The 21,343-nt window shown below is 35.6% G+C and overlaps 2 protein-coding genes across 3 annotated transcripts in view; both read right to left on the bottom strand.

The window, feature by feature from the left end:
* The window catches only part of LOC109152305 (feruloyl CoA ortho-hydroxylase 2-like), a 54,405-nt gene extending 38,085 nt beyond the window's left edge, over positions 1-16,320 (bottom strand). The window contains exons 1-2 of one of the 2 annotated variants that reach the window (XM_019299917.1): positions 15,754-16,320; positions 13,821-14,409 (exon numbers count right to left, since the gene is read on the bottom strand). In XM_019299917.1, coding sequence (XP_019155462.1) covers positions 13,833-14,409; positions 15,754-16,250 — 1,074 coding nt within the window. In that variant the 5' untranslated portion in view covers positions 16,251-16,320 and the 3' untranslated portion in view covers positions 13,821-13,832. Of the gene's footprint in view, positions 1-13,785; positions 14,410-15,753 lie in introns of those variants that run through there. The other variant, XM_019299916.1, reaches the window with a different exon arrangement.
* Positions 7,513-9,011, bottom strand: LOC109152241 (uncharacterized mitochondrial protein AtMg00810-like). Its single transcript, XM_019299829.1, has 2 exons — positions 8,727-9,011; positions 7,513-8,511 (listed from the first exon to the last, which is right to left on the bottom strand). Exons 1-2 carry the CDS (start codon positions 9,009-9,011, stop codon positions 7,513-7,515), a joined length of 1,284 nt encoding a protein of 427 aa, XP_019155374.1.
* Positions 16,321-21,343: the final 5,023 nt, after the last annotated feature.

Below are 21,343 nucleotides of genomic sequence, written 5' to 3'. Positions count from 1 at the left end.
AGTCTACAATGAAAGAGGTAATAAACGTTTTGAGCGAGATTCAAACTAACAAAAAATAAATTTTGCATCGACATTTGAATTGTAATACTACACAATACACATACTAGTTTCACACGTGGAGATAGTATTATTCAAGATTTCAAGTCAAACACGTAGTTAGGTTAATTAGAGTCGATTTTAAGGCTTTTAGCCCGCCTAGTTAGGTTAGTAGTCGATTTTAAGGTTTTTAGTCCATGTCGGGCCAACATGAGTACAGAGTACTGAAAATAAAAAAGTATGTGTGACACAATAGTCTCAATTATCATGTTCTCAAGAGTACGGCCGTACGGGGCAAATTATGCCCTGGACCCGTGTCCATAATGCATTGTGGACACGAATTCAAAACGACGTCGTTTTTAACAAAAACGCGTCATTCTAGTTATAAAAAGAAATTGATTTTGTCTCGCCGTTAACGGCGTTATTCGTTTGTGCCATTATGAATGTACAGTTATGGGATTATGAATGTACAGTTATGACATTATGAATGTAAGTTATAAAATTATAAATACAGAATTCTGACATTATTAACTTACAATTATGAACATATAGTGATAAAATTATGAACATAGAGCTCTAAAATTGTGAACATGGAGCTTCAGAAATTATGATTTTACAGTTATTGAATTATGAATGTACAGTTACGGAATTATGAATGTACAGTTATGCAATTATGAATGTACAGTTATGCAATTATGAATATACAGTATGGAATTATGAACACAGAGCTCTGACATTATGAACTTACAATATGAACATATAGTGATAAAATTATGAACATAGAGCTCTAAAATTGTGAACATAGAGCTTCGAAAATTATGAAGTTACACTTATTGAATTAAGAATGTACAGTTACGGAATTATGAATGTACAGTTATGGAAGTATGAATGTACAATTATTGAATTATGAACATTATGAACTTATAATTATGAACATATAGTAATAAAATTATGAACATATACTCCTATAACGAATCTGAATTTAAAAAAAAAAAAAAATAACAGTGCCGTTAGGCAATGTTACATTGTTACCCGTGTCCAGAGCATAACAATTGGATAACCTCGGACCCAACTAAATTGATTAAATAGTTAGTTTGGTAAACACAAGATTCTAAGTTTGACTGTGGTATAAGTTATTGTATCACTGGAGTTCGAATTTATGACCTCTCACTACAAGAAAAATGCACATAGACAACGGTTATTAACCGTTGTCGTAGGGGTATACTTTCTGTTGTTGAAGCCGGTGTTGTTGTAGGTCATGCGCATAGACAACGGTTTTTTAACCGTTGTCTTTTCTACCAACGACAACGGTTTTTTAACCGTTGTCTATTAAGTGTTGTTGAAGCCGGTGTTGTTGTAGGTCATGCGCATAGACAACGGTTATTAACCGTTGTCTTTTCTACCAACGACAACGGTTTTTTAACCGTTGTCTATTAAGTGTTGTTGAAGCCGGTGTTGTTGTAGGTCCTGCGCATAGACAACGGTTAATAACCGTTGTCTTTTCTACCAACGACAACGGTTTTTTAACCGTTGTCTATTTAGTGTTGTTGAAACCGGTGTTGTTAAAAGTCACGCAATAGACAACGGTTATTAACCGTTGTCTTTTCTACCAACGACAACGGTTTTTTAACCGTTGTCTATTTAGTGTTGTTGAAACCGGTGTTGTTAAAAGTCACGCAATAGACAACGGTTATTAACCGTTGTCTTTTCTACCAACGACAACGGTTTTTTAACCGTTGTCTATTAAGTGTTGTTGAAACCGGTGTTGTTAAAAGTCACGCAATAGACAACGGTTTTTAACCGTTGTCTTTTCTACCAACGACAACGGTTTTTTAACCGTTGTCTATTAAGCGTTGTTGAAACCAGTGTTGTTAAAAATCACGTACATAGACAACGGTTTTTAACTGTTGTCTTTTCTTTAAAAGACAACAGTTATAAAACGTTGTCTATTGGGTGTTGTTGAAACACCCATAAACTGTTGTCTTTTGTAGAAAAGTCAACGGTTTCTAACTGTTGTCTATTGTAAAATAGACAACGGTTTTTAACTGTTTTTCACCTGCTTAAATTATAATCATATAAAAAAACAATTTATCCATTCACCATATGTTGCAAAGCGTAGTTACATAATTGTTCACAAGCTAATAAGGTTCAAAATAACAAGTCAAAAGACTTCCATGACCAATTCTAATTATCATCCAAGTCATAATACTACTACACAAAAAACAATTCCACGAACCAATTCAAGTCCAAATGATCACAACGTTCTAATGACCAAATCATACCTACTCTATATGACTTGATAGAATATCGGCCCATTCAGAACGCACCAGATCAATAACCGCTTTGTCATAATCAACTTGTTGAAACTACATGTAAACAATAAGAAAATAAATTAGTATAGATATAAATAATTTGCAATGAAATGCAAAATAAGTTAGGAGTAATTCGGAAAGCTCTCCAATCTGGAAGGTTATAGTACAGAAAAGCTAGACAAGAAACACTAAAATGGCAACTTGCTAGACAGGAAACGCTAAAATGGCATACTAGAGTCTATTCAAGTAGAGTAAAATCAATGCATTGACAATACTTTCCTAATATGAATACAAATGCTCCCAATTGGCAACTACCATGTGGGATGGATGGCATTTATCAATCTACCAGTCATGTTTTGCCTACTTTCTAGTTTTCTCTTCCTCAAGGCCCAAACAAAACAAAACACATCCTCTATATAATGCCACTGCAACCAAGAACTTGACAATCTGGATTGATGAGAATCCTAATTAGCTCTTTAACTGTATGCAAATACTATCAAGTCAAATATGCTCTATACCAAAGTTGGTTGACTTGTTTCTATATTCTGCCATATTTCCATGAAAAAGATCAAATCTTTGTAATTGAGTATTTATAAGCCGGCAGGATTTTGGCACTTAACACCAAACCACAAAGATTAAGCACACTTTAATTAATCATCAAGATTTCCTTTATCTACCCCGGCCCATGAAAATCAATCAATTTCAGTGATGGAGCTGAACACCAGAGAAGAATTACAATTTAGAGAAGTACGTGCAGAGGATTGAACCAAAGAAAAGGAAATCAAATTTTTGTGCAGCTTTAAAAAATAGAGTATGAATCAAATTTTCAGCAATCTAACATTAATCTATCATAATATATACAATCTAATTCTATCTAAAACACATAATAAACATTTAAATTTTTTTTTAAAATAATTATCTTTTTCATTAGTTTCAACAGAAGATTCTATTTACCCAAAAAACATTTATATAATTGAAAACATGATTCACATACATAAGTTTAGACATGCAAAGCACATGGTAAGAAACTCCATAGTAAAAGATTGAGTTTGAAGGATAAATACTGTAAGCATTTTAGAACCATGTAACTTTAAAAATAATTGCAGAAGAATCATATGACTACATGAGCTTCCTAACCTCCCGGCACAAAAGTAAATTAAGCGAGGCACAGTAAGCTTTTCCTAGTGAGCCAAGCAAGCCTACTGAACTTTCCAACTCATTATTTCTTAATGCGAATATATTCATTAAACATTCAACAAAAATTGTAACTGTAATCATAATAATGATGCATTTCATAAGGAACTCTATTCAGCAGAGCCCAAGCTTGAACATATCAGTATACAAAATAAAAAAATATCAACAGGGAAGAAAGAGAGGTTGAACAAGCTAAGATAAACCAAAGCAAGTGTACAAGTGTACAAGTGTATAAGGATTGTAATACTCCATATCATCTATCCAAAAAGTGACTCCGGAATGTATATGAATAGAATAAATAACCAAATGGGAGGAAATACCTGCTCAATGAGATCTAAACATGCTTGGTTGTCTTGAAATTCAACTTTTCTCCAGTCAATTCTATCCAACTCATATTCCTGTAATCAAACCAACAAGTAATGATACCATTATAATGTGTTCATTTTAAAAAAGATCCAGTAAACTTATGGTAAAAAAGCTCCAGTTTGTGAATGAAGAAAACTATACTAATATCATATCAAAAAATAATAATAAACCCAGACTTAAAATTGGAATAAATTCCTAGATCATACTTCTAGGTGAATCCAACAATCACACTACAACTTAGCGTGTAAAAGTTAATGTTTATTGCATATGTCCAGCTTCACCTAACAGCTTTTGTTCTGTTTACAGACATTAATAGAGGCATCAAAAGATGAAAAAGAACTAGCAATGCAAAACCATAAATGTCTAGAATATTTATGGATCTACCAGTATGTTGCTTTCCCATTGCAAGCGATGTATTTATCCTATCTACAACCCAGTCAAACAAACTTGCATATACAAATTTCGCCAATGCATCTCTTGTATCAATTGCCTAAATGAAGTTAACACACATTATGTTATGGTGAATAAGATCATAATAAATTAGTTCCACTCATATCATCGTAGATATAGATGCACTTCTCAACATTCATGTTATTTGATGGTGCAACTGTCTAAGAAATGTAATTTAGTAAAATTAATCAGACAACAACTTAACATACCTGCTTGTAACCAGCTACCTCGCACAGCCTCAACATAACCACAATGTGTTGTAGAAACCTGCTTTATTCTCAATAATTTCAAATGATCCATATAGATTAACCATTCTATATCGAGATGAGTTCAATCCTTGCCTCTAAATGCCAGGACCTAAGAAGCATGAACCCTAAAACTAAAGCAGATAGAATAGCTTGAATACATTTCCCTATATGCAAAAACAGATGGAATTTGAACTTACCAACTTACCACAATATACGAAATACACAGTAGGTTCCATTCCAGTATAGACTCACTTAGCAGCCTAGCTCCTCTCTCATAAACTAACCTATAATCCACAACTAACCTAGGGTTTAAAAACATTTATAGCTTTCAAATTTGGAAATTCAACGATACAATTCAGAAATTAGGGATTTGGGTAAAAAAAATTGAGGACAAACCCGTCGGAGCTTAACGGCGGGAGAGGAGGCCGGGAAGAGGCATGCCGGCGGTAGAGGAGGCCGGGAAGTGGCGACAGCAGCAGAGGAGGGAAGAGGTGACGCCGGAGGAGATTGGAGCGACGGCGGTGGCTGGCCGGGGAGGGAGAAACGACGTCGGCTGGCCAGGAGGGAAGATGCGATGTTGCTTGGTTGGTTCGTCGGCGTGCGAGGCAGAGGTTTACGCAGAGGCCAGGGAGGGAGAAATGCTGAAGTTTTTTAAATTTTCACTAAGTGTGAGCTGTGTACTGGGAGGGAACAAAAATTTTTGTTTGAGAGGGAAATAAAAAAAAAATTCGCTAAGTGTACTGTGAGGTTTTTTTTATTTATTTAGTTTTTTTTTTTGGAGGAAACATATACTATATACTATGTACTAATATAATTAGGAAAATAACGAAATTTTATTTTAATTTTATAATAAACTTTCGTTTTTTTTTCAAATTAAATAAGTATATTCATGGTTTTATAGGGACCGGGTCCACCTAAACGGGGTATATAAGTATAGAACGGGGTAAGAAAATATTAACTTTATAATTTTATTATCCGGGGCGCTAGACCCAAAATAGTACCGGGTATATAGGTACAGAACGCGAGGTAAGAAAATAGTAACTTTATTACTCGGGGTGTACCGCGTATATTGGTGCAGAACGGGAAGTAAGAAAATAATAGTTTTATTACCTTAGATGTTGCACTTAAATACATAAGTGTTGGTGTCACTTGGTGGGTTTAGCTTAGTTTGTTATGTTAGATTGTGTTAGAAGTATTGGGTTCTATTCTTCTTAGAGGCATCCTTAACTTATTTTATAAAATCGTTGTCTTGGTTTTCACAGACAACATAGAAGCAACCCAGTTATATATCAGTTGTTGCACTTTGACACATAAGAGTTTGTGTTGCTTAGTTGGTTAAACTTTAATCATTATGTTTGAGGTTAAAGGTTTGACTCTTGTTGTTAACATCCTTGTTTTTATTTTATAAAATAATCAAAGACAACGGTTTTTTATAACCGTTGTCTTTGTAGTGTTGTGTATTCTTTTTTTTTTTTGACGATTAGTGTTGTGTATTCAAATACGCTTAAAGACAACATACCAAAGACAACGGTTAAATAAAGCCGTTGTCTTAAACAAATAAAGAACGCGCAACGACAACGGTTATATAAAACCGTTGTCGTTGTAGTGTTGTGTATTCAAGTGCTATTAAAGACAACACATAAATGACAACGGTTAAATAAAACTGTTGTCTTTTATAAAATAATAATGCGCAAAGACAACGGTTTTAAGCAACCGTTGTCTTTGTAGTGTTGTGTATTCTAGTGCGCTTAAAGACAACACACCAACGACAACGGTTAAATAAAACCGTTGTCTTTTTTTTTTTTAAAAGAGTGCACAAAGACAACGGTTTTAAACAACCGTTGTCTTTCTAGTGTTGTGTATTCTAGTGCGCTTAAAGACAACACGCCAACGACAACGGTTAAAAAAACCGTTGTCTTTAAAAAAAAAAAAACGCACATAGACAACGGTTTTAAAAAACTGTTGTCGTTGTGGTGTTGTCTTTTTACAAAATGCACAAAGACAACACACTTATAACAACGGTTAAGTAAAAACCGTTGTCTTTGACAAAAGTGTTGCATCAAAGACAACGGTTTTGGACCAAACTGTTGTCTTTTATACAAAAGACAACACTTTTCTTAAAAACTGTTGTCTTTCTAGTGTTGTCTATGTGCATTTTTCTTGTAGTGTCTCAATTTGTGAGAGCCACAATAATACTGTTTGACCACAAGGTCTTAACATCAAGTATACTATTTGTTACTTACCGAACTCGAAAGATTGCATTGTTACACTGAGTCTTGAAAGAAATCATATCATCACTTTTATTTTCGTTATAGCATTAGTATATTTTCGTGCTATATGCAATACTTCTATTAATAGTTTGTAGCTAAATTTGTTGCAACACTTGCAGTGCATGATTGTACTATTCCGATTTAAAAATTGTCACAAAACGTGTTACAACATCCCACTCAAATTTCTTAGAGGAATATAATAATAACTCTAATAATTGGTTTGGTACGGTAGGCCAAACTTTTTGAACTTTCTTAACAACTTAATGGAGAAAAAAAATATTATTATCATGTTTAGTGTGTGCTTTTAACTTGATAAAATATGGGTTAATGTTACACAGCAGGGTCTGTTCTTATATTTTTGTGGTCCTGTGCGGGTGAATATATAATATATATAAAAAAAAATTATTCGTGCATCGCACATGCACTGCACGGATAATTGGACAATTATTTGCTCGAATTCAAGCAAGGATAACATCAAAAAACATAATTGATACAATCAATTTCATCAATTTCACTATATAATATTCGTTGTTATAATTTATACAAGGCTGGTGAGAAACCACATTGAGCTTGTCTCGTAGTGCCACGAACCGTGTCCCCAGAAGTGGTTTGGTGAGGATGTCCGCAAGCTGATCTTTAGTAAACAAAGTTAACCACAAACTCGCCCGATGCTACTTTATCACGTACGAAGTGATAGTCAATCTCAACATGCTTCGTTCTGGCGTGAAAAACCGGATTAGCACACAGGTATGTTGCCCCTAAATTATCACACCACAAACTTGACGGCTGACCCGTATGTAGACCCAGCTCACGGAGAAGAGAGACAACCCACGTCACCTCAGATGCCACATCTGCTAAGGCTTTGTACTCTGCTTCTGTAGACGACCGAGCCACAGTCCGTTGCTTTTGGGAAAGCCAGGAGACGAGATTGGACCCGAGAAAGACTGCATACCCACTGGTGCTCTTCCTATCAACCGGACAGCCAGCCCAATCGGAGTCGGAATATGCCTGAATTGAGGTAGAAGTGGAAGCCGACAATCGGAGCCCGTAATCCACAGTGCCTTTGACGTATCTTAACACGCGTTTGACCATGCCCCAGTGATCAACGGTCGGTGAGTGCATGAATTGACATAAGCGGTTGACAGCATAAGATAAGTCTGGACGAGTGATGGTGAGATACTGCAGAGCACCAACTATACGACGGTACTGAGTAGGATTATCAAACAGCTCATCAGACGGGGTTACTGCTTGCATAGTGGAAGCTGGAGTTGCTAGAGGTTTGCAATCTGTCATTCCTGCCCTGTTCAACAAATCATTCATATAACGCCGTTGGGACAAGATCATTCCTGCACTTGTGTGTAACGTCCCAATGCCTAAGAAGAAGCCCGGTTTGCCGAGGTCCCTGATATTAAAAGCTGTAGCCAGACGGTTTAGTAAGGTGTTAACCAATGAAGGATTACTGCCCATCATGATGATGTCGTCTACATAGACCAGGAGGTAGACGCGAGAGCCATCCAAGACGTAGTAAAATAGAGAAACATCTGTGTTTGATGCACAGAACCCTGTAGAGAGTAAAAAGTCATGTAGCCGTTTGAACCAGGCCCGTGGTGCCTGCTTCAGACCGTACAGAGACCGCTGGAGCAAACAGACGTGATTTGGGTGTGCTGGATCTTCATACCCAGGTGGTTACTTCATGTAGACTATTTCAGCTAACTGCCCATTCAGGAAGGCATTGTGAACGTCTAGTTGGCGTAGGGTCCAGCTATGGGTGATAGCCAACGATAGCAACATGCGTACCGTGGTTGGCTTAACCACCGGGCTGAAAGTGTCGAAGAAGTCTCGCCGGCTACCTGATTGAAACCCTTAGCAACAAGGCGTGCCTTGTGCCGCTCAACTGCGCCATCAGCTGTGCGTTTCGTGCGAAACACCCACTTACACCCAATTATATTCATGTCCGGTGCAAGTGGAACAAGCCGCCAGGTGTTGTTATGGAGGAGAGCGTTGAACTCTTGGTCCATAGCATCTCGCCAGTGTGGGTGGCCCACAGCTTGCGAGTAACACGTTGGGTCCGCTGTTACTGTTACTAAGGCTTGAAACTCCTCATGAGTGCCGTGAGTCATGTGACGAAGCCGCATGTTGTGGTCCCTTTCCTGAGGTTGAGTCCTTCCTCGGCCTCGACCCCGAGCCCGAGCCCGACCTCGCCCTCGAGTTGCTAGTGTAGCAGGCTCAATGGCTAAGAGCGGGGTTTCCTGAGCTAACGGTACAGGGCTAGAGTCATGTGGCTCAACAGTAGGAACAGGTGCAGATGTGTTAGCGGGTCATATATATCCATAGATGTGGCTGATAGAGACATAGAGTTGCATTATATGCTTCATATTTCTGGTATTATTTATTTTAAAATTAAAACCCAATTAAAGTATGGGGGAATATTCCACTTCTACTTATTTCTTTGATTTTTTTCCTACTTCAATCATTAATTCATTATTCATTTGCATGTGTTTGCCGCATATATACATTCATAATTGATGACCTTCGGCGAAAACTCGACTCAAGACATCAAATATACCAACCAAATTATATTCTGTCTGTGGTATATCTTGATTCTTTAAATTAAACTATCTTTAATTTGTTACTTTAGATGATTCAAAAAACAAAAAACAAAAAACAAAAAAAAACAAAAAAAAAAAACAAAAAAAACAAAAAGTAAAGATTAAATTCAATGAACGTCAACCAACCAAAAATGAGCTTAGCCAGTGGTAGAAAATACTACATAGACTCCCACTTTTTATTTTTAATTTTTAGATTTAGACACTTTTTTTAAGATTCAAATGATTAAAATAGCGTATAAATATTTATTACATCATGAAGTAAAAATAGTGGAGTAAAATTTAAGTGTTGTACATTGTACATATAGAACTCTCGAGGGGCACAGTAAATTTAAGTGCGTTCTGGCCTGGCGCCAGTCGGCGAAAACGACCTAATCTATTTCGGGTGCTCCCCTACGCTTGGATCCAAAAAACGGTTATACCAACCCAACTTTATTCTATTGGTATTTTGATTCCTTAAGTTAAAGCATTTTTGTCATTTTTTTAGTACAAAAATTTAAAAAAAGAAAAGGAAAAATTTGATGAAAATTCTGTACGTGGGTCAAACAAGAAGTTGCTAATAATAAGAGGCAAATTTATAGCTTGCACCACGGCACGCGTTGCATTGTGAGCCTAGATGCAAAACGACATCGTTTCATTTTTTTAAAAAAAAATTCGCTACCCAGTGTTTGACAGTTAATTTTCCTTTAAAAAAAATATCATGTTAAAAAATGTACATAATGTTATACTAGAATACACATAATTGTATACATGAGTGTACATAATTATATAACAAAATACACACACTCTTTTTTGAAAGATAATACACATAATCTAACATAATATATAATAAACATAAACTTTTAACATAATACCACTATTAAAAATTATGAAATTTCCGACCACCTGAAAATGATCTTAAATCAAGTAAAAAGCCTTGTTCCGACCACTTTTGGTATCCAGAAAAACCTTTGTTGCTATTTCCGACCACTTTTTGGTATCAACTTGATTTAAGATCACTTTCAGGTGGTTGGAAATTCCATAATTTCTAGTAGTGTACACATCAACTCTTAACATAATACACAAAAATTTCTTTATTCGAATGTACATAATTGTATAAAAAAAATGTGTATAATTGTATAAACAAATATACATAATCATGTCAACTTCCTACCGCGCCTCCCAAAACGACGTTATTTTGGGAGGCGCGGGGCGCACAGTGCACTGTGCACTGTGGTGCAGGGTATAATGATTGATAATAAGAGAATACTTCATCTATTCTATCTTCTACACTATATTTATTCCCTATTGAGATGCCCTTTTTTTTTATTGATTTGAACAATAAAATGGACCATTGTTTTTATTCATTCACTTTTCTTTATTCGATAAAACTTATACACATGAAGAGACTTATATTCCATGGAAGTACATATATCATTTTCTTAATAATAATTAGCAATATAATAGAGGTTGTCGATGACCATGTGGTCTAGAACCAATTCAATGATTTTCTATGCATTTTTTTCAGTTAATTTATCCGGTCAACAACCTTGATCTCGAGAGTACTATTAAACAACAAGTCTCCTAGCACCCTTTTTCCTCGCCCATATCAAACCTTTTAGCAATAAATTATGACTAAATTTAAATTAGACGTCGGAGTGACGGCCGACGCCGACGGTGAGCTCCGGCTGGGACATTTGGGGTAGTAGTTCATGCTGATCCTCTTTGAACCCATTAACAGCGATTCTTTGGTTCCGCTCCTCCGATCCGCTGGCTGAATGCATGTACTGTTTGGGAAGAGACTGGAGGCCCATGTCGGCAAGACCCTTTTGGTGGACAACAAAATCGGTGATGTTGGAGAGAACAGAAGACAACATTGCAGGCATATTTGCAGTGAAGATCAAAAGATATACTTTACTGAAGAAGTAAGAACTAACTGTTTTTATTCACTGAAGCAATTCGTTGATGGTATCCCTTTTTCCGGCCTCTAATTTATAGGAATCGAAGTTGGGTTGGATTCTTAAATTGATAAAAGTTTTGGGGCCAAATTATAATTTCTTCACTTTAAGTAGTTGTGATTGAAGGCTAGGGCACTATTCAGTAGGCATAGTTGGTCGTCAGACGAGTGACGACCAGGCCACCTCCTATTAAAAATCAACAATGGTGTATTAACATTAAAATACACAAAGTACTTTCATTTTCCACACGAGTTACATCCTCTTCAATTTTGTAGTTTCTCATGAAAGTGCTAATTCCAATGGAATTTTTTTAGTGTAACTAAAGTTTTAACCATGGATGATGGAGCACAGTAACTAATCTTTAGAGAATTGTAGAGATTTCTTATTAAGTGGAATAGCTGGATTGCACTGGAATTTTAGCTCATTATGAAATACATACATATTGATAGTACTAATACACAGATCAATGAGTAAACCTATTACTAAGCTCGATCATATGGCGATCGGGAAGCTCTTCTAGGTCTCCTCTCTCTCTGTCCAAAAGTCCTTATCGTTATAGCGAGTGTTACTATTTATAGGTGAGAAAAGGGAACACAACCCGGGCCACCGGCATGTCGGCCACGTTGTACATACGTGTCCTCAATTAGGAACATCCTCTTTGGCACCCGCTTTCACTGACACGTGGCAAGACACAAAACAAGTACCATACAAACCAATAAGGGCAACCAAACGGTCGTCCGGTCGGTCGGGCAAATAAAGGCGGTCGGAGGCGTAAACTGGAGGGTCAAGAACAAAAGTTCATGAATTGAGCGATCGGTAACCGAGCCAATCTGGTCGGGCGTATTAACTATCAAGAGCCCCCCCAGTCTGGATCAATGGCAAAGGTACGAGAAAAGTGGGTCGGGCTGAAGAACGGTGATTCTCATCACCCCTTACGAGCTGAGCATTTTCCCACCAGTTGGACTCCATAGACACGCGTCGCACGCACACAATCTCGAGATTCGGAACGGTTCTCTCGAAGACGCGAAGCGTTTTCCCGCCACAAATACTACTACAAATAGGACCTCCAATGCAATCACTTTCACGCAGTAGAAATCAGTTGGACGTTCCCGAGCAATTTTTACTTCCGCCGCGCAATCGCTTTCAACAAGTTCAAGTGTCATCAATCCGTAAGCTCACTTTTGCGTATTTTTCCCTTACGCTTCCCTTTATAGGTTGATTCGTAAACCCAACTTATCTCAAACCCCGGGTGTACTTAACCCGAGCCTTCCCTCTGAATCCTCCTCGTGTATGAAGGAAAGATGTCTGGCTCAGATAGCCAAAACGTCTCAGGAGTTGATTACGATAACGAGGTAGAGACTGCTTCCGATGAGACGATGGTCGAGGAATCTTCCGAAGCAACTGTCGAAATCGTTCCATCAATGCCAGCATACACTGAAGCCGAAACGTCCGGATACTTTTTCCTACTCAAAATGATTTAAGTTGGGTGTTGCTATTTGCTCCCCCCTTTGACTAAAATGGGGTAAAAAGTACATTGAAAATATAAAAAGTTAAAAAGTTATAATAAATATATAGGTGGTGCAAATAGCCTAATGAGTGGTCAAAATGCTATTTGCACCACCTTAATTAAATCACATTTATTATGTTTAAATAATAATTAATTAATTCAAAATTAAAAAAAAAAAAAAAAAAAAAAGATTAATGCCGCCTTCTCCGGTGCTTCTCCGATGAGAAGGCGACCCCTGGGTTGCCTTCTCACCGGAGAAGGTAACTGGGTTGCCTTCTCCCGTGAGAAGGCATGTCTATAGCCTTCTCACTGGAGAAGGCATGGTTTCCTTCGTTTTTTTTTTTTTTTTTTTAAACAACCCACTGGGTTGCCTTCTCTGGTGAAAAGGCAGTCCGGAGAAGGTGAAGGGATGGAGAAGGTTTGTTTTTTTTTTTTTTTTTTTTTTTTTTTTTTTTTTTTTAATTTAAAAAAAAATGAAAAATAAATAATAATCCTTGACCACATTTAATGCTAGCATTTACACCACCTATAAAGCTATTTGACCTACTAAATAGGTGGTGCAAATAGCAAAATAGGTGGTGTAAATAGAATTTTCCTTTAAGTTTGAGTCCAACTAACTGGGTTGGAGCTGTCCCCCATGTAGTAATCAACTTTTTGTAAATATTATTGGTGAGACTAATATATACATAATGGGAAAAAAAGCATGCATATGTTAAATAAATAAATAAATATATATATATATATATATATATATATATATATATATATATATATATATATATATATATATATATATATATATTTATTTATTTATTTATTTATTTATTTATTTATTTATTTATTCCACTTTATGCCATACCATACAATCTTCTGCAAACAGAAGCAAAAAGATACTATACGCATTGCTTATATCTTTGCAAATTCAATTGTCTCCTTCCCATCGTGAGCCTTCCCGAAGAAATGCCTCAAGTAATCAGAATACACAAGCTCCTTGTAAAGCGGCTTCTCCCCGCCGGCCAGCACCTCCGGCAGCGGCCCCACGCGGCATTCCGGGTCGGGGGTGACGAAGATCGGCACCGAGATTCTGTCGCTGCTGCCGTTGGCGCTCACCCGGTGCTCCGCGCTCTTGTACCGCCCGTTGCTCAGGATCTGGAGCGCGTCGCCGATGTTGATGACCAGAGCGCCGTCGACGGGAGGGACGTGGACCCAGGTCTCGGAGTTGAGCTTCCGGACGTGGAGGCCGCCGATGTGGTCCTGGAGAAGCACGGTTATGGTGGAGATGTCGGAGTGGCGGCCCACGCCGACGGCCAGCTCCGGGTTGGGGCATTTGGGGTAGTAGTTGAAGTTTATCCTCTTGGCGCCCATGAAAAGTGGTTCCCTGGATTCCTCCAACTCTTCTTCTATGTTCAGTCCTCTCATCAGCATCTCCAGCAGGTTCTTGATCATGGCGTTGCACTGTTTCATGTACTCCATTGCTTCATGCCTAATAACCAAGAAGATAAAGTTGGACCAAAACCATGATCAGATGACTTAATGGGGTGAGTGACTATGCACTCTCTTTTCTTAAAATAGGTCAAAAGTTAGAATTCTTTATGGTAAGAAAAAAAATACTATGATTAGCACTTTGCCTCTTAATTGGATTGGCCAGGCCAGATAGTGTGACCAAAAAAACAAGATAAATTCTTATCTTGAGTGGATAGAAGTCAGCCTAATTTAAAATCAATAAGACTAATAGGTGGTTTCTATAAAAAGTTGGGCTTGAAACATATGATTACCAAGTTAAGGATTTCCAGCAAGATAGAACAAGAAAATAAAGTAAATCGAACTAAAATCGTAATCAACAAATCTTTGATTTCTGTCTACCAAAAAGTGTAAATTAAAATTTAGCACATGGATTATGGTTAAGTCAAAACCAGGAAATATCACCATAACTGACTTAGGAATACACTGCTGCGTTTAGACCTACTGATGATCCAAGTCAACCACCATCTATCATCAATCATAATTATAACCAACAAAAGAGAAGTAAAAGTAAGGACAGTCAAATAAAGACAGTACATCCTCAGTGAGTTTCAACCTAATCAATCTTTCTCTTGCATGTTTTTCTCCCTGTCTCCACTATATATTCCCCGATCCTTCCATCAATTCATAAGTAACAAATCAATAAAAAGTACCCTAAGTATGAAAATCAATCTAAGTTAATCGACTCAAATCAAGAAAACAATTATTGTCACTCAAAGTTGAAATATGCAATATTATAGTTACCCGCTTAACTTTTCAACCAACTTGATTAAATTACTCATGATGAAGAAAATCTTCAATTCATGCATGAATTTATGGAGTATATATATTAAAATTTGAGTTAATTTCATTTTTTTATCCTAAATTTATAGGTCATAATTTACTTTTAGTCCTTCTTTTCGAGAACACCCACTTTCAATCTTAATAGTATTGTGATATAATCATTTTTGGTCCACTATCAACAAAACAGTTTAAATGTCCTTAAATACAAGAATATTTTGATCTTCATTTATGTATGTTTTCAAAGAAAAAATAAACATAAAAATATAGCGGGTCAATCTACTTTGTATAAAATAGATCAAAATGTTCTTGTATTTAATAATATTTCAACGATTTTGTTGATTAAGAATAAAAAATTATCATTTCATAATAATACTATGACTAAAAGTGAATGTTTTGATAAAAAAGAACGAAAAAGAAAACTGAAAGTGAACAGTTCAATTGGTTAATGGTTAAAGTTTGGTAAGAAAGAAGAAGACAAAAAATTAACTTTTAAAATATAGAATTGATTTGGATAGAGAAAGACCTGCAAGCTGGGGGCCACAAAGCCGCAGCTTCATCGTCGGAAACGTAGAAGAGACTAAGATAATCTTTCCACTCCAAAGTCTTCTCAGACTCCGGGCTGAAGCTGGTGCCGTACCGGACATTCTCCGACGGCGAGTTCGCCTTGGAGTACTTCCTCTTCTCCTCCACCGGCAGCTTGAAGAACCGGTAAGTGGCGGTCTTGAGGCTCTCCAGCAGCTCCACCGGCACGCCATGGTTGATTATCTGGAAGAAGCCCCACTCCTCCGCCGCCTCGCAGACGGCCCGGGACACCGCCGGGTCGTCCCAGTTGGAAATGTCGATGGTCGGAATGGAGTAGTCGGCGACTATGGCGTTCGCCGCAATGCGTTCTTCGGGCGACTGGATGTACTGGCTTGGCAGCGCCTTGATGCCCATGTCCGACAAACCCTTCACTCCTCGGCCCTCGTTCACGACGAAATCCACGACGGATTCTGATTCTGACAGGGCTGCCGGAGCCATGGTTTTACGAGGTTAATTTTAAGAAAAGGTGATCGGCCGACAATTATAAGGGAGATCAGTTATGAGTTATTTGGTTGTTTGTTAATTGTTTCTATTGTTTTACTGCCATATTTATAGATTAGTTTGGATTCTCGAATACCATATTACTCATTACTCAATATAGATAAATATAAGTACTCAATAGAAATATTATAATTATAAAATTATAAAATATTACTAATTAATAGGTTTTAATTAATTTTCATTATATATTTGCTTACCAAATAAGATTGATTAATTATTTGACAAATAAAATACTTAATTAATCGGGTAAAAATATTTGGACAGAAAAATAAAGTAGGAGGATTATTATTATTATTATTATTATATATATATATAGAGAGAGAGAGAGAGTGTAAGATTCCCGTGCGGTTGATTAATATTCGTGAGGTTTGTACTCAATGTGCGTGAGTATTGTGCTTAACGTGCCTGAGATTTGTACTTAATGTGCGTGGGTGTGTAATGTTAATGTGCGTGAGTTTTGTGCTTAAGGTTTGTGAGTCTTGTGCCTAAGATGCGTGAGCTGAGTGCTTAATGTGCGTGAGTGTGTTATTCATCCACTGCTGTAAAAAATTATGTGCATCCACTGCTGCATTTTCTTCTTGTTTTTTCGTTTCATACTGGTGGAGGAATGGATTTTGTCTTGTTTTTAACATAAAATCAGAACAACCATATTTGCGTTTACATATATCCATCCATTCACACACAATCAGAAAAGCTTCACATACCTTCTCTTTCTGTTCTGCTTCCTTCTAAGCTCGTAATTCTGAACTCAAGTCACGCACATTAAGCACAAACTTCAAGCACATTAACATTACACACTCACGCACATTAAGTACAAATCTCAGGCACATTAACATTACACACTCACGCACATTAAGTATATAACTCACGCACATTAATCTACCGCACGAGAAGCCATATATATATATATATATATATATATATATATATATATATATATATATATATATATATATATATATATATATATATATATTATTAAGGTAATAACATCACGTTGAATATTTGTTGGAGACTAAAATGGAATAACCATATGAGGATTGTCAGAATACCATATTACTCATTACTCAATATAAATAAATATAGGTACTCAACAGAAATACCATAATTATACAATATTACTAATTAATAGGTTTTAATTAATTTCCATTATATATTTGCTTACCAAATAAAATTTAGAAATAAAGGTCAAATAGGCCATCGAACTACACATCAAATTTCAATTAGGCCATCCAACTCAAAAAAGCAACAAACAGGTCCCTGAACGTTACAAATTCAAGCAATTGAACCTAAAGTGACTTGCTGAACAGGTAAATAGATGACGTGGCGGTTATTAAATTATTTTTATTTTAAAAACTTATTTTAATAATTCTTAAATAATAAAAGTTTTGAAAACAAAACAAACAAAAAAACCAAAAAAAAAAAAAGGGAAAACGTCGAAAATTTACATCAAACAAAAAAAATTCGTCGTTCTCCTACAGTTTGCCGTTAACAATGGAGCTTCCTTTTCCGGTGATGGAGACGGATCAACGGCAACGAAGGCACGCCGCTATGGACCGTCGTGTTCTGCAAATCGTCAGCCGGATGGTTCGACGCGGCTGAGTGCGGGCAGATGGCGGCGGTGTTGGCGTTGGCGTTAGTCGAGGCGGAGCTGGGTTTATTTTTCCCGGTTACGACTCTTCTGCTGTCTTCCTTCTCAGACGACGCCGGCAACCATTCTCGGCTATTCGTCGCTGCTCCGCTGGATTAGGCCGGTGGCGATGTCGGCGGTGAAAATGAGGGTGATGCTGACTGCTGAGATCAAGATTGCAGTAACATATAAGAGACAGCCGAAGAAGAAGGGGAGTGGGTCGCCGGTGGTTTTTCCTTTCCTTTTTTTTTTTTTTTTTTTTTTTTTTAGTTTTTTTATTTAAAAATTATTAAAATAAATTTTTAAAATAAAAATTAATTTGATAACTGCCATGTCATCTAATTATTGGGTCAACAGGTCACTTTAGATTGAATTGATTGAATTTGCGCCGTTGAGGGACCTAATTGTAGCTTTTTTGAGTCGGATGGCCTAATTGCAATTTAGTTTGTAGTTCGATGGCCTATTTGACCCTTATTCCTAAAATTTATTAATTATTTGACAATTAAAATATTTAATTAATTGGGTAAAAAAGTTTAGGCAGGAAAATGAATTAGGAGGATTTTTCTTTTATATATATACTAGTATTTTCACCCGTCCGATGCACGGAATGGATTTGTTGTAATATATTGAGAATATTTAGATTGATATATAATTATTTAAATTAGAACATCAAATATTATATAGTGCGATTGAAGATGTGCTTTGAATCATTTATGTGTTTTGATTTTATCATTGCTTGAATTTGAGAAAATAATTGCTCAAATTAATACCTAGTGTGTAGATGTACGCATGCAGTGCTGTAACTTTGGAGATTTTATTTATCATTGTTTAGTATTTTTTTTTTTTTAAATTAGGCAAACGTGCTCGTTATAGGAATGAATTGCTATCTTAATTCATTTGTATGGAATGATAGTAGCAACACAATCTTGTCTATCATCGTCTAGAGCTAACACCTTCAGTCCATCAGGAGGATGACTCGAGTGAAAATATATAATGGTAGAATATAAGTCAATTAGCGATCCTTTTATAATTTAAGTCAACTAGTAATATTAAATTCATTTTCAACCAATTATTCTTTTTTTTTTTTAGTAAATTAGTCAATTAGAATATCATATCCAATGATATTTTTACCTAATTTTCGTTTCATTTGTAATTGATGATGTATAATATTAGTATTGAAATATTTCCGTTTCATTTTTAATTTACCTGTACTATTGTTTTAAATATGCATTTACTATTTATAATATAGAATATTATTCTTGAAATATTTATGTCCAATAATTTTAGTTTCTGTTTCATTTTTAATTAAAATGCAATGATCTAACCATTTATTTTTTTCATAGTAGTCAATTATAGATCATTTTATATTTGCAGTCTACCACTAATATTTATTTCCTTTTATATTTTCAGTGTATTAGCAATAGGGAAAATGGCACTTTTTCCCCCTGGGTTATATACCTATAGCATTTTTTCCCCCTAAATTATTGAAGTGGCTGTTTTACCCCCTGAAATGTTAAATTGACATATTTACCATTAAACTAAATATTTAATTTATTTTTTTCTCCAACAAATTATGACCATAATTTTGTTCAAACTAAACAAACACTATAGCAACCAAATCGAAATATTCCAATTACAATTTAGAATCGAAATTCGATATTTAGAGTTTATTAAAATCGTGAACCGGAACGGACGGTTCATGTTCCGAACTGAAAAAATAAAATACATTTATTGTTGAATTTAGACTATTTTAATTTTAAAATAAAGACGATTCAAAACCGCGAATCAGATCCATAACCGCCGGTTCACGGTTCAAGATTCAATTTTTTTGATACATAATTTTAATAAATTGACATTTAAATATTGGGTTCTAGATCTGAATTATAACCGTAAACTATTAATTCGATTGCTTTAGTATCCGGTTCAATTCAAATCAAACCGTGGTCATCCCTACGTATACGCAATAATTTGTTGGAGTAGTAAAATAAATAAAATGTTTACTTTAAGGGTATAAATGTCCATTTAATATATCAGGGGGAAAAAGCACCACTTTTAGAATAATTGAGGGGATTAATGTGCTTACCTAAATAATTGAGGGGGAAAAAGTGCTATAAGTATATAACTCAGGGGTAAAAAGTGCCATTTTCCCTTAGCAATATTACCACTAATATTTATTTTCAACCAATTATTTTTTTAAATAATTTATATTACCATAATTAATTATCAATTATTACCACAAATGAGTCAATTCAAAATATGTCATCATAAAAAGGTATTTCCATAATCAATTAACTCATTTTCAGCAATTATTTGGTTTTACTCATTTTCATATATTCCGTGTAATATTAATTATTTGTTGGTTTTATATAAATTACATAATTACATAATACCATATAAGGAATACACGTTAATTAAAAAAAGGTAAATGTTAATACCTAATTCATTAATTAGTCTATATTCATAATATTCTGTGTAATATAATGATAATTAATTTTTGGTTATATATATATATATATATATATATATATATATATATATATATATATATATATATATATATATATTACAAAATACCAAATAAGGAATACACGTTAATTCAAAAAGGTAAATTTTAATACCTAATTTATTAATTAATCTATATTCATAATACCATATAAAGAATACACGTTAATTCAAAAAAGGTAAATTTTAATACCTAATTCATTTATTAGCGGCGAAGGTCTCCGGTGGTGCAGTAGAAGATCCAAAGAGGGCAAATTATGCTGTGCATCCATATGCACCATGCATGGTGCATACGGATGCAAAAACGACGTCGTTTTAATAAAACGCGCATCTCCCCTTAAAAAAAAAAAAATCAGGTTCGATTCCCAGCAACAACATATGAACTAAAATTTCATAATCGATGAACTATAATTCCATAATCGATGAACTATAATTCCATAATCTAATCTATGAACTAAAAATTCCAGAATGAATGAACTAAAATTCCATAATCTATAAACTAAAATTTCAGAATCGATGAACTACAATTCCATAATCGATGAACTATAATTCCATAATCAATGATCTATAATTCCATAATCTATGAACTAAAATTCCAGAATGAATGAACAATATAATGTTGTTGCTAGGAATCGAACCTGAATTTTTTTTTTAAAGGGGAGACGCGCGTTTTTTAATAAAACGACGTCGTTTTGGCATCCGTATGCACCATGCATGGTGCATACGGATGCACAGCATAACTATCCTCCAAAGAGGCTCAGCAACTCCTCTTGGCATGTAGCGGCGTTCTGACAAGGTCGAGGTCTTCACCGGTAATTTTCGGTTCCGGCTGGCAGCTGGCAATCAATTAGAGGCCCGGTTGAGTTAATCAATTAAATAAAATAAGAAATGAGTCTTC

This window comes from Ipomoea nil, unplaced genomic scaffold, assembly GCF_001879475.1.
Source record: "Ipomoea nil cultivar Tokyo-kokei standard unplaced genomic scaffold, Asagao_1.1 scaffold2403, whole genome shotgun sequence".
Lineage (NCBI taxonomy): Eukaryota > Viridiplantae > Streptophyta > Magnoliopsida > Solanales > Convolvulaceae > Ipomoea > Ipomoea nil.
Note: the sequence above shows the minus strand (reverse complement) of the source record. Positions and strands in the feature narration are given on the sequence as shown.

Excerpts from the sequence above, each read along its gene's own strand:
- LOC109152241 (XM_019299829.1), bottom strand. The coding sequence starts at position 9,011 with ATGCGGCTTCGTCACATGACTCACGGCACTCATGAGGAGTTTCAAGCC. Across the intron at positions 8,512-8,726 it reads TTGCTAAGGGTTTCAATCAG|CGGTCTCTGTACGGTCTGAA; the intron begins GTAGCCGGCGAG and ends TGTTTGCTCCAG.